The sequence below is a fragment of the Atta colombica genome, unplaced genomic scaffold (genome assembly GCF_001594045.1).
Source record: "Atta colombica isolate Treedump-2 unplaced genomic scaffold, Acol1.0 scaffold216, whole genome shotgun sequence".
NCBI lineage: Eukaryota > Metazoa > Arthropoda > Insecta > Hymenoptera > Formicidae > Atta > Atta colombica.
This window is the reverse complement of record NW_017259312.1, coordinates 355,553-369,407: the sequence shown is the minus strand read 5'-3', so window position 1 is coordinate 369,407 and position 13,855 is coordinate 355,553. Positions and strand designations below refer to the sequence as shown.

The 13,855-nt window shown below is 40.7% G+C and overlaps 1 protein-coding gene across 2 annotated transcripts in view; it reads left to right on the top strand.

Annotated features, from left to right (window-relative positions):
• Positions 1 to 8,861: 8,861 nt before the first annotated feature.
• LOC108687792 (gamma-aminobutyric acid type B receptor subunit 2) overlaps positions 8,862 to 13,855 on the top strand; it is a 20,957-nt gene continuing 15,963 nt past the window's right edge. The window contains exon 1 of one of the 2 annotated variants that reach the window (XM_018193742.1): positions 8,862 to 9,390. In XM_018193742.1, the coding sequence (XP_018049231.1) occupies positions 8,995 to 9,390 (396 nt within the window). In that variant the 5' untranslated portion in view covers positions 8,862 to 8,994. The remainder of the gene's footprint in view (positions 9,391 to 13,855) is intronic. The other variant, XM_018193743.1, reaches the window with a different exon arrangement.

Here is a 13,855-nt window from a genome sequence, read left to right as displayed (position 1 = left end):
GAGTAGTAGAAAATTACATTCCGCGCGGGCCCCGCGAGGATCCCCTTGGAAACGCGCGCGAGATGATTGGTCAACGCGGCCGGCACGGATTGTAATTAATTTCTCCGCTGTTCGGGAATATTGCCTTGTCCGATCGCCTGCAGTATTTAGGTATAATCGAAGGTCGGTTCAAGAGGACGAGGAAGACAAAGAGTGAAATTATATCGCGGGCGAGGGGGGAGGGGGAGAGGGGTAAAAGTAACACACTCGGAGGGTGTGTGTATGTGCGACGAACGATCTTCTCCCCCCTGCACGCGCGCGAACAAGCGAGATATATGCTCCCCCGTTCGACGACACTATCGTAATCAGTTAATTTCCGGGCGTTAAGCGGTTTCATCGGCCGGCGAACTGGCGATATTCGAGACGACGAGTGCGAGATATCCCGTATATGACAATTCGGCTACGGCAGGTGCGCGGGATAATCGCTGGCAGTGCTATCGCGATCAATTCCTTCCCAGGGACTGTAGAGGGTTCTTCGCGCCTCTTCGTCGTTCACACGGGCATTTACAGGGTCGGCTACGACACGCGAAAGCCCAGAACGCAAGAAGAGGAATCGAAAGCGATTACGGATCGATACGGTACGTCTCAGTCAGTTTGAGGTATACCTCTGGACTTCGTCACTGTCGCGTGTTAAACGAGATTGGAATTTTTTTTTCTTTTATCAATCTGATAAGATTAAAGAGATTCGAGAGTGAATTAAAGAGAGAGAGAGAGAGAGAGAGAGAGAGAGAGAGAGAGAGAGAGAGAGAGAAGTCAGTATTAGATCTTCCGGTACTGTCATTACCGTACCTTGGAAAGTTGAAAATTTGATTTTGATAATTTTGAAAAGGCAACTAAAGTTGGAATTACATTTCTAGACTTATCATTGTTGTATGTACTTGATATGAACGGAAACCGGGTCGGCAGTATTTGTGCATAGGATTAATTGAAAATTCGGCATAGTTATATTTGAAAATATTAAAGCTCGATTTTATTGGAATATCCAAAGGGTAAAGGGATTAAAATCATAATCAATTTTGTGGTCATTGACACTCACATGCGTACGGGTGAAAAGCCTCAATATTTGAGTTAATTGCATTATAATTAAATAAATTTCGTATTATTTCGCTGATATTGCGCATTGGCATCCTATGACATCGCATAATAGTACGCAATAACGCGAGAGTTCGATTAATTCTAATGCAATTAACAGAAATATTGGGGCGTTGCACTCGCATGATTGTGAGCGCGAGTAGTATATAGTATCTTGCATTTCGTTCCGCAGATGTTTTATTAAATTTCATAGCGACGGCATCCTTCGCCGGTAATCGATAGGTGACACATATTCTACTGAAAAACGTATCGGAGAATAAAAGATAAACAACGTGTCTTAGATGAACATTCGCGCGATCAAAGACGATAAACGCGCGGCGTATCACAAGCGAACCCATTTTTCGTTGGTATAGTTAATTAGTCGTAGCAGTCGAAACGCACGCTCACAATTCTATCTGTTTAATCTATCTAATTACTCCATGACGAAACGTAATGAAATTATGAATGGATTAAGCAGTGGTGCGACAGAACGTTTCATGCTGCTTTAATTAAGTCGCGTGACGCGCGCGGTTTCCGCGAGTTAAGCCACCCTTCTCTGAAGAAAAAGAAAAACTTTCGATTATCAATGGCCGTAATTTTTTCACAAATCTTCCTGAGAAACTCTGAAACGAGGAAAGAACACACGGCAAGAAGGACAGGACTTGTTTTTTAGCGAAACTATTTTATGCTGTATTTAAATTCAATGTGTCACGCATGTATCTTTGAATATTTGGATTATTTTAATCCCCTCGCTATTTCCGACGTTGAATCTATTTCGCGAACAAGAGGATTACGCGATTCCCGGCTATCTTGAAAGCGCGTAATACGTGTATATAGCGGGGAAATCGAAGGGCGAACAATCGCGGCCTCCCCATTTAGGTGCGATATCGCGATTTCGCGATTTGATATCGTTCGACAAATATATTATCGCTCATGATAAGTCGCAGAAATCGAGATTACCCTGGGTTGTTCGCTCGGGAGACGGTACATGAATGCCCATTGTCCGTGATATCTATCTTACAAACGATCACGTCGACGAGGATCATTCAACATTGCCCGACTCTTAAACCCTACTCGATCATGGACGTGCTTTATCCCCATTTGCGATAGACAAACACGTAGGTTCAAAATTATGGTAATTATCTTCTAGTACTTCCCTAATTCATATATGCACGATTGAAAAAGTTGTTTATTCAATGTAACTTGTTACCGTTATTCATTATTGATTTAAAAAGGTAACTTTATCATTACCATTACTGTTAAAAACTGTCAAAAACCGACGACGGGTCAGTACAATGGCTATTATTTTTTTCATCAAATTTTGATGAACTTTTTTTTTTTTTGAGTGCATTGTACGTGTAGCGATAAAAGTTACGATTACATTCATTATTCGCGTTACCCCAAAAACGTTACTGCTGACGTTACAAATGAGAAAATGTAACATCGTTACCTATTCGTTACTGAATCAAAGTAATTGTGACGGTAACGACGCTATAAATAACGCATGACTTCCCAATCCGGCGTACACATAAATGCACATATTGATATTGATATGCATTGTGAATATAGTTAGGAAGAAAACGACTTATAAATACGTTATCAATTTTTCAAAATTATCTCTTCTAGAAAAACAAAGTTTTCTGGCGTAGGAAAAATCGTTCCTACACGTTTCACTTTTTCGCGAAAAAGCGTTTCCTTCTCCATTCTTGATTCAAAGAATACTCGGTACTTTCTACATAACGTCTCCTGAATAAATTCTACACATTCGGCTTGAAGTAATTTCTCTAGTAAATAAACATTACAGGAAAGGTAGAAACGGCGCGGCGTATAATTGAAGATAAGCAAAACGACGGAAGAACAAGAATCGTTTCGTCCGTCGAAAGATTCTTAGGAATTTCCTGGAGGTGTCCGTAGCCGTGCGGAAACAATATTCACAAAGAATGGAAATCTTCCTTTCTCTATAAATAGAGGAATTCAAGAGAAGCACAAAGAGGGTTAAAGTGAGCGAGGTAAACTAAACGGTGACGCGCATGACTGGTCGGCTCTGAGCATCGCCGCGCACACTTGGTCAATTTTTTACTATTCTCGGACTGCTCCCGAATTTGTTTTTGGGATCAATAGAAGGGAGCGCGTTTATTTTGTAAATGCCTCTGGACAGTCCGGACCTACTTCCGGACAGAGGAGAGAGAGAGAGAGAGAGAGAGAGAGAGAGAGAGAGAGAGAGAGAGAGAGAGAGAGAGAGGAGAGGAGAGGAGGGAGGGAGAGCGAGCAACGACGGTTTTCCGAGAAAACAAATTCCAAGGCGATGGACGGGACAATCGTGTGAAAAATTGACAAACTGCGCGCGGCTGTTCGCTTCGTTCCACCATTTTTCAACCCTCAGTCGACAACTAGCGTTTTATTTTTGACAGTTTCGTTATTCGATATTGATCAAGCAGTGCAAAGCGATAGTGCGGTCACGGCGGCCAGTACGACGGGATTAATTATTTAGAGACAATCGGTTTCGCGGCGATTTATATTTCCCATGGGTCAAAGGGCGTGCAATATGCATGCAGTCGCATGTATAAATGTAGCCCTCCAAAAACCGATAGATAGCAATATTTCTCCATACAACTGCTGGTATAGGTTTAGTAAAAATTTATAGATTTCGCACCGCGGCCCAGATTTATCAAATTTAATAAGATGCATTGTCTTTTCGAGAAAGCGTTTTCAGATCCGTATAGTTATGCGAATCTTTTTCTTTTTGTTTCGTATATATAAAACGCACTACGCTTAAATTCTCAACATTTCATAGAGTTGGATTTCGTCGGTAAAAATAATACTTTGATTTTTTTTTTTAACAATCTCGCAACAGTGGAATCATGTTTCATCAAAATGCCGCAGTGCTCGAAATTTCTATTACACGCGGAAAGAGATAGAGAGCCATAGAGGCAAAGAGAGAGAGAGAGAGAGAGAGAGAGAGAGAGAAAGAGAGAAAAATGTTTCAGCGGACAAGAGTTGCACGAGCCCACTGAATGCTCACGTTCGATATCGTAATATCGATAGCGTAATAAATACTACCGGGTTAAATTGAGAAAATTATATTCCTCTTGTCGCGCGACGGCGACGGGGTGAGCGCTTTTATATTATCGAAGCTGAAAAGGCGGCTAAGTGTTTGTGTACCCTGAAGATCCCGGGATGACAGTGGCATACAGCACCTCTGTCGGGGTATTCCCTCGGTTAAAGTGGCTATGCGCACGCTGAAGAAGATACCTCGGGATAGTACCGAAGCCAGAGCGCGGGAAATGGAAGGTGAACCAACAAACTTCCCCTTCCCCCAGTAAAAAAAAAAAAAAAAAGAAAAACTAAATACCACGAGGTTTCCGGTGCCCCGGAAAAGAGAAGAATTACTTAATCGCAACAAGAAATAATCGTTCTCGTCGTTGTCGTACGCCGTATAGCATAAGTTAAAAATAGACACTGACACCCTGGAGAATAGTTACCTCTCGGAAAAGTCTGAATAGCGGGACGGCAATGAGATGTAACAGGGAGGGAAGAAACTTGTGGAGAGAGAATTATTTTCTCCGACACGATTCTTGAGGGTAAGCACGCCACCGTTGTTGTTTACCGTTCAAAATGCGGAGATCCCTGGTGCGCTCTTTGTCATCAGGAAAACCTAAGGGGCCTTCGAGAGGGGAAATGTTCCACGACAGGAAATTGAACACGACCGTTTACGACTGTGTAATAACTGGCTTCGTACCGGACCACTTAAACAGCAATTGTAGGTCATCTCGAGGAGTCACTTGGCACGACACAATACTGCGTTCTCTCTCTCTTTTCTCCCACTCTCTCCATGTAGAACCGAAGCTACTAGTCGAGATTGTTGACAATGAGATAGGAAAGTGCCTCTCGAACGAACTCATTGAGAACTAAATACCGACGAATAACGATTCGCCCGTGAAACGGAATGGCCCGATGGCCAGAACGATGCGAAATGTGATTAAAAATGTATCGACGTTACATTTAACCTTTAGAGATCCGGAAGACGTTGTATAATGTCCCGTTCTCACGCCACCTTTTATTTCCTCATTCGGAATTCTCGTGATCAACAGATTTTTAGTCCGTCTCTCCGGTATAACCGACGTAATTAATTCTCGCAAAAACTCTTATAGCTTATGGTTGGCGTAATTACGTTATCACCTTAATAAGTCTCATCTGGAAAGGTCCAAGACAAAAAGTGAATAGGATATTGAATTATTTTAAAGTCGCTTTTATCTCGTTAACACTGTGAGGTCAGTGACATTTGAATGACCTCAGACGGAGTAATTAATCTCTATATTAATTTCGTATTTAAAATAAGATCTCGGATTAGTTTCTTGAGCCAAAGTTTAAATTTCATAGCGCTTTATTGCAGAAACTGCAGCAACCGGACGCTTCAAACAGCTTTAATAAGATCGTGTTCTATGTCGGACTAGAACATTGACGTACATGTATGGTTCTAAAAGGTAGCAAGTCAACTGGGAATGCATCGATCGTCATTTCAAGTACTGCACGAGGTCGTTCTACGAGCCGTTCTTGACGCATCGGCCAATCGCGACGACGATCGAAGCGCGTTTCAAATTTTATAGCTCTAATTTCGCGGAAGGTTTGATTGGCTTGAAATGCTTCTCGTGTTCGATCTTTCGATAGAGAGGTTTCCCGACTTTGATCTCAAGAATTCCAAGAAAGAAAAAGATAAAAGAGAGATTTATTATTGGAATAAATTATCTAATCTTCTTCTGTTATTAATTCTTTTGTATCCTTTACGTCTTTAAATTAATTTTATTATTAGAATTTTTTTATTAGATTTCATTATTTTTATTAATTTTATTATTAAAAATTTTTATTAACAATAAAAAGTCAATAATTAATTTAAAAAAACAATAACATTAAAGAATTAACACAATGGTTTATTGCATAGTACGAGTAGTCGGTTATTATTGTAGCTCTTTCAAAGAATGACGTTCGTTCGCCGGGAACTAAAATTATTGTTCGACGTAACTTGGAAATTTTGCTAGAATGAAATAGTCGTCCCGCTAATGTTGGGATCCACCCAACTTATCAGGTTTCACATAGTTTCAAAGAAAGTTCATAACGCATACATTTTTACGATTCTTCGTAGTGCATACACTTTTGTGAAAGTTCCGCTCGAATTTAAAGAACGCGCGCAACCACGCGGATGTTTATCAAGTGGGAAGTTTGTCTTGCTATAATAAAAGTCAACTGATAAAAAAAAAGAGGAGACTGAAGGTCTGGAGGGAAACTTGTGGACGTCCTCCTTCCCAAAGTCGGACAGTCATGTTAAAATAAGGAGGTATCTCTTATAAATTTAATGGTGGATCGCGTTTGCATACGTTGACTTTCTACACCCTTTTCGTTTATATCTCTCTCTCGTTCACTTTTCACCGTTCCATATCTTTTCTTTTCTGGCGCTGTCGTCACATAATCTCCATAAAAAAGTTTGCGATACGATCCTGTCATTCATGTCATCCTCAGTTAATAACACTGGCGAGATCACTCTCATGCCCGAACATAAACCATCCTGCGGGCATCGTGTTGGCAGATCAGTTTCACACATTCCCGAAATACTGCCACTGGATTTTCCTCCTTCCCCACTTGACACTATCTCTCTGTCCTCTCCCTCCCCTCCTCTTCTCTCACACATATACATACACACGCAAACAGGTTTGCATCAATCTCAAATCCATGTTCATTATAGATTCCTAAGCCATTAACATCCCTATAATCTTACCGTTCTGAGCAACGCCATCAATCCTCTTTGCTTTAAGCCCCTTTCCATCTCAATTTTCCTGATCATTCTTCACCATTCAATAATCTTATAAAATAATAATACAACGATATCGCTGAATTTGATGAAATAATAATGTGTCAGCGTTGTATCAATTAACTTATATACGATCTCTGCTGGAAAGTCACATCAGTAGGATAGTCATGAGATATGTATTTTTCATTTTGCGCGCACAGAATTTTTCCTGGGCGACAATTTCTTTTCATCAGACTGACAACGAGAAAATGAGACAGAGAGAGAGAGAGAGAGAGAGAGAGAGAGAGAGAGGGGGGGGAGGGGGAGAAGAGAGGAAATGGTTTTTGCCTCTGTAGCTCAGACATAAATAGATTTATTTGATTTCGTTTGTGATCAGAAATGTTTTCTCATGCGTTTTCCAGGGAGCGGACTACAGAAGGCTAGAAGAAGAAGTGAAAAACGTGGCGTACAAACATCCGAAACATCGGGGAAGTGTGGGATGCCGGCGATCTGCAATTGCTAAATTCCCGCTTCGAGGATATGTTATTTCTGAAGGCACAGGTTCGAGTCGCGCGTATCAAATGCGCCCGCAATGGCGGCGGAAAGTGGGCCAGGTCGGCTGTCGAGGCCGGTAAGTTAACGGCGACAATGTAAAGCGGTTTCATCCCTTTGCCCGGCTCGATAGCGCCTCGCGGCTGCGGGATTAAACTTTAGATAGAATCTCTCGAACTTTATTTATCTACTTTGATAATGCGCGAAGCGATACTTTATATATATATATATATATATATATATATACCGACAATGACACTAAACAAGATAAAGCTTTAATTTTGGATGTACGATAAAGCGTAAACGACGACGTATCATAATATTATAGGTACCTAAAAAAAAAATAAATAAAGAGACTTCACTTTTTTTAAATTATTTTAAAAGAATCATTTTTTTTTTCGGAGAGGTATTCATGAGAGGTGCCATTTGTTCGCATAAACACGTCACGAGTGCAGGGGGAACGCGTTGCGAAAATTAAGGTCAGTGGTTTTGATATCCCGCGTGCTCGGGGGACAAGATCTCTCTCGTGCTCCGATTCCTTCATTAATCCTCATTATTCTTCGTTAACCTTACTCTTGTTCCTCATTAATCTCCGTTAATCCCCGGCAGAGCTATCACCAACGCAGTCGTCGGGAACAGGCGAGGCAATGGAATTGATAATATTCTTGATTTACTTCGCACCCCTTACACTCTAACTGGTGTTCTAATCTGGCAAAACAAATAACTAGTTGACTCTCGAGTTTGTTCATAGATATAACTGGGAGTGAGTTGCGGAAGCGATGAGACACGAGCGACGTTGCAATCGTCTGGAATGAAGGATTGAGATAAAGACCCACACGCATTCCTGATGAGCGCGCGACGTTTATGACGAGATCCCGTCGGTTGCAGAGAGAGAGAGAGAGAGAGAGAGAGAGAGAGAGAGAGAGAGAGACCCGCGAGCTTGGAAACTGGAAACTCGAATTCGCGATAGAGATAATCGGGTACGTGCCCTTCGCGAAATATCGGCAGCTCTCTTTACTGTCGTTCTCATATCGGATGTCGAGCGCACAAAGCCCCGCGGCTTTCCGCGACGAACCACCATTTGTCCATTTAACCGGACTTCGTTGAATTTGCGGAAACGCAAGCATCAATCGACTCTTTCGCCACTGTTATTGTATCGAGAAGGCGGAGTTGCAATATATCCAGACACTTGACGATATCTCCAATTGAGCTGATTCTCCGCGCGTATAGCACGTAATGCGTAATTATCACGGATTATTCTCGTGAGTGGAGTCACGATTCGATCCCGGGGTGGTTGGTGCGACGTGAAATCAGGAATTGTCAGGAATGCGACGCGCGTTGCCTCGAAAACGGAAGCGATCGTGGTAACAAATCGATCGCGGATTCGCTCGCTGGAGAATAGCAGGGCAACGTCGTGCATCGAGTACCCAGGTACTTTCCAGGGTCGTTTCTTCCGTCATGCGGGCGGAAGTCGGTGGACGTGCGGCGTCGATTGTCGCGCGGGGCATCTCGTCGGGCTTGTACCCGGTGGTGATCTGGATGAGCACGAGATGAAAGCGCGAGTTACCTCCACATCGCGGGATGTCGTCGGGATTGACTGGGTGAAGGGGAGAGAACGGAACGGGATGAGGACAGCCAGGGAAATGTCCACTACGGTGATTGGCGGTAGCTCGAGACGTCGTTCGCTGATGCTGCTCACTACGATCGTGTATTGCTGCTGGCTGCTGATGATCGGCGAATGCGTCGGCCAGAAGCCGATCAATCTCGGCGGCAGCAAGAAGCGCGACGTCTACATCGCCGGCTTCTTCCCGTACGGCAATCACGTGCCGGAGGGTCACATCGGCCGCGGCGTCATGCCCGCGGTGAAGCTCGCGGTGGAGCACATCAACGAGCACCCGACGATACTCAGGGACTATCGGTTGCACATGTGGTGGAACGACACGGAGGTGAGTTGATGATCTTTCCTGTCCTTGTGAAATACAGTAAAATACAGTAAAATCCCTGAATGTGGATTTATCTCTTCTTCATGGATTTATCACTTTTTCAATAAGAATACTCCTTCTTTTCTGGGACACGATGTTACGCTCTTTCCTTTTGTCTTTCTTTTTCTTTTTTCCAATTATCTGTTCTTATATATTGTTGAAGACTGATTCTTTTTTATTATTATTTGATTACGGATCCGTCCAAGTCCTTTGTCGACTTATGAGCGTTATATAATACAAGGTTCGTTAAAAATTAATAAATTATTATAATTCACTTATAGCATGTTCTTTAAATTACTGCTCAAATATATTTCTCTCAATTTTATTTAGATTAAAATTAATAATTCTTGATCGGAATTCCCAATTGTTGAATAAATAATGATATTTAATAGGCAGTAATGTGGGGGATATATTTGAGGCCACTGAGGGATTCTACAGACTCCCGGCCGCGCACAAAAATAACACGTCCAATCGAAAATTGGTTAATTATTCGTAGATTTGGATATTTACATCTTCTTTCGTCAGTCTCCAGATATATTTCTCAATTTCGATTAAATTGAAGACGATGACTGATCAGAATTCCTGACGACTTTTCATAAAGATGTCATGACTTTTCATTTTTTTCTGTTTTCCATGAAATTTGAAATGTAAGGAATCTAATTTAATACGTAAGAGAAAAAGTAGTATCATAAAATCTTATTTCATTTTTAATAGCTTGGAAGCTTCCAATTTCGGTAAATGTGTTTAATGAAACATCAATTTATAGGAGATTCAATACTTTATAACGTAGCGAAGTGGAGAGATAAATGTGAGTTTTTAAATTTCATCTTAAGAGAAAATCACAGAAAACACTTTAGAAATAATTTTCTGGTAATATAAATCATCGTACATAAATTTGCAACATTTATTAAAAAATAATAATAAATATATATATGAAGACTATGTACGAAAGAATTCAAATCTTAAAATGTAGATTATAAATATTTACATGTAATATTATATCTAATTCTTTGCTTAGTAGCATGATTGTAAAATTGAGTTACATTATCCCGAACCTACTTAAATTCCTTTCCTTGTATCTATAAAACTTTTTATACATTTATAAAAATTGTAGATCAGTAAAAATATACAACTGTCGGATGATTGGCATTTGTACTTTAGAAAAGAGTCTCTTAAAAACAAGTAATATAATAAAACTATCAGATGTAGAATTTTTGTATATCCGTAAGAAATTTCTCGAAAATACATAATATAATAAAGCCGGCCAAACTAATGTTCCGAGAGACGGGAACATTCTATCGGTATACATAAAAATCCATATAACCCGTGTATACGAATAACCATATCGGGCTGAGAACAAAATGTAAGACCCATCGGTGGATATGCGGATTTTCATGAGAGAAAAACATGTTCCACCATTAGATATATATAGCGCTGAACACACATGAGAAACCAATAAAGCATGATAGAAGCAAATTTAGCGTTTATGCAACGTCATTGTAGACTTATCATTCACGATCATATCCTATAGATTTGTTTCTACGATTCTTTCGATATCTCAGTTAAACGACTGCACATGTAAATGTATATGTACTTTTTTATTCCACTCATCGATCTGTTCAATGTTCAACTCAATTATTAATAATTCATGATTCGAACGTTAGTGATAATAATACGAATCTGTTTAAGTTTTATCCAAAAATATTATGTATGTCCGTAGAAACTAGATAATGAAAATAGAATTGGATTTCAACGTGCGAAAATGCAATATAAAATTTAGGTCAAGGAACGAATCAATTTTTATCATTGGAAAACTTTTAGAAAATGAAAGAGATATAAAATGTATATACATATTTATCGCAAAATATCAAATATGAAATTTGATACTTGTAAACTGAAAAGCGCGATTTGATCTCGTTCTTTCTCCTAAATCTATTATCGGATTTTTTAAAGCAGACTCGCCGTGTGTCTGTTTTACACAGATTGACGCGCGGAAAGGGTAGTTCAGTGTTAGCGTTATTACATCCTGAAAAGTTATTTTGCTATGTTATTATTATCACACGGCAGCGTCTCGACGTCAAGTGCATAAAAATAGCGTCAGGCCGTATGCGACCATGCTCACGCCATTATCTGTCGTCGAGCGCTACCTCTTTTCTGAAAATTTCGCACCTCGGATTTTGCTATTAAAATTTTTTAGAAAATAATATTATAGTGGGAAATCTAATAAAATTCTCTTTACAATTATATTTTTAATGGGTTAGTGGGTCAACCGCAATGTTATTACCATTTTTTTTTAATGTACTGAAAATGGTCTCTATCGGCAGCGAACATGACATTCGTTATTCTTTTATTTATTCTAATAATAAAGTCGAATCTGTATATTTTTTGTTTTTTCAAAACAATATTAATTGAAAACAGCTTATCAATATTGTCGAAACCGTTAATATTTTTGTAAAATAATTAATCGAATAATTCTTAATCTGTTTCCATTTATTTGTTTATTTGAAATAACGTTATTTAAAAAAAAGCCATCAATTTGATCTGAATTTTAACACCAGACGCATTAATTCCTCCCTAACATTAATTCCTCTCCATAGTTCTACAGCGGTAATAATATTTTTTAAAAAGTAATATTTTTGAAAATTAATCGAATTAACAATTAATTATTAAATATTTTCGTTTTGAAACGGCATCAGAAATATGATCGTATGAAGTACGGACAACTCGCTAGTTATTAATAAAACTTTTATTGATATTGATTTTTTCGTGTGTGTGCCACCCTGTTACATTATACATTTTAAAACACGCTCCGATTCGCTCAGCACATCGAGACTGGAACATATAAAGTCGTTATTACGAATCACCATGTTACAGCCGCGCGAAAATGATCTCCACTCGGGATAATGGTAATGGGGACAGATGCGGAATACGTTTTTTTTTCCACTTTACGAATCGAGAATTAAACTCACCGAAATCGCAGCTCCGAGCAAAATTCGTCGCGTGAACGTGACGCATTTGGATCTGTCGAGAATATTTGACGGGTGAACGCATTGTCCCGAGAGAGAAAGAGAAACAAGGTGAGAGAATATAGGAGGGGGAGGAGGGTTGGGCTTTGCCTTTGCCAGCCATCGCCAATGTTGCGCATCGGTCGATACATCCAGCCAGCAACCGCCACTTGTATCTCAATTTCCGCTGAATTAGGGAGCTATCGATGCGGGACGATTTATCGCGTTGTTTACCGCCGCGATCGCGACGGCAGCGATCGTCGCGAATTTCGCAAAATCCTTTTCGATTCCACCGCAAAATGAACGATCGTCCGCTCCGTGTGTGCGCTCGCACGTTCTACAGACGCGACTTCTCTATCTCGCCATTCTCATTTCTCGCCGCGCCGCGCCGCGCCGCGCGAGCATGTAGGTATTTTTCGAGCGTAGATCTTAGACATCGAGACGTTCCGGTTCCCGTCTGCACGTCTGCACGTCGACCATGTATAATATATACGTAGCCTCTCCTAGCCGCCTCTCGACTCGCTCCGATCTAGAGAGGTAGACATGGGGAAATTGCGGAGAAAACTTGCTGGAGTAGGAGCGCACACCCGAGTCAAGGATACCCGACCGCGACTGCAACTTCGAGGGGGGAAAACTTTAACGTTTACCTTTCTCTCTGTAGCATCTGGAAGTATATATATATATATATATATATATATGTGTGTGTGTGTGTGTGTGTGTGTGTGTGTGTGTGTGTGTGTGTGTGTGTGATACCCATACGAACTCGCGCGAGAGTCTCGCGGAATTGGGTCCCTTCATGGCTGACGTCTGCATCCGAAGGTGGTGGCGCGGATCCGCGAGCGAGCGAGTCGCGCACGCCTTAAATTATAGATGGAAATTTATGCAGCGCTATGGGTCGTGCAATGCCTATGAAAAACAATGCGCGGGCGAGTCGTTGAGCGGAACTGCGAGAGAGTGTAAATCACAGCTTTCTCATTTTCGAGAAATGAAAGGGGTTGCAGAGGACACTCGACGTAAGATATTTTCGGTACTTATCCTCTTTTTCACAGCATCCGTCTGCGAGGGAAGCGTGGAATTTTATTTCATCCCCTAAATTGATGAGAGAGAAAGAACGAGAGACGCGGTTATTGCGCCTTTTAACAAAAATATGGAGTGTTATTGTTGCGAGCGCGCGATTCGAGCTGCTATTTTTTGTTCTCTTATCAACTTTCTCTCTCTCTCTCTCTCTCTCTCTCTCTCTCTCTTTGTCGAAATATGGCAGAAAGGATGTAGAGACCTGTCGGAAATTTTCTACACGCGTGCTTTACACCCGAAGCGTCTGCTGACCGGAATGAAAGAATGCAACGAGATTATCTCGTTAAATATACTTGACGTACTTTCGATAAAGCGCGATGTTCTTTACATATATATTTTATATATATATA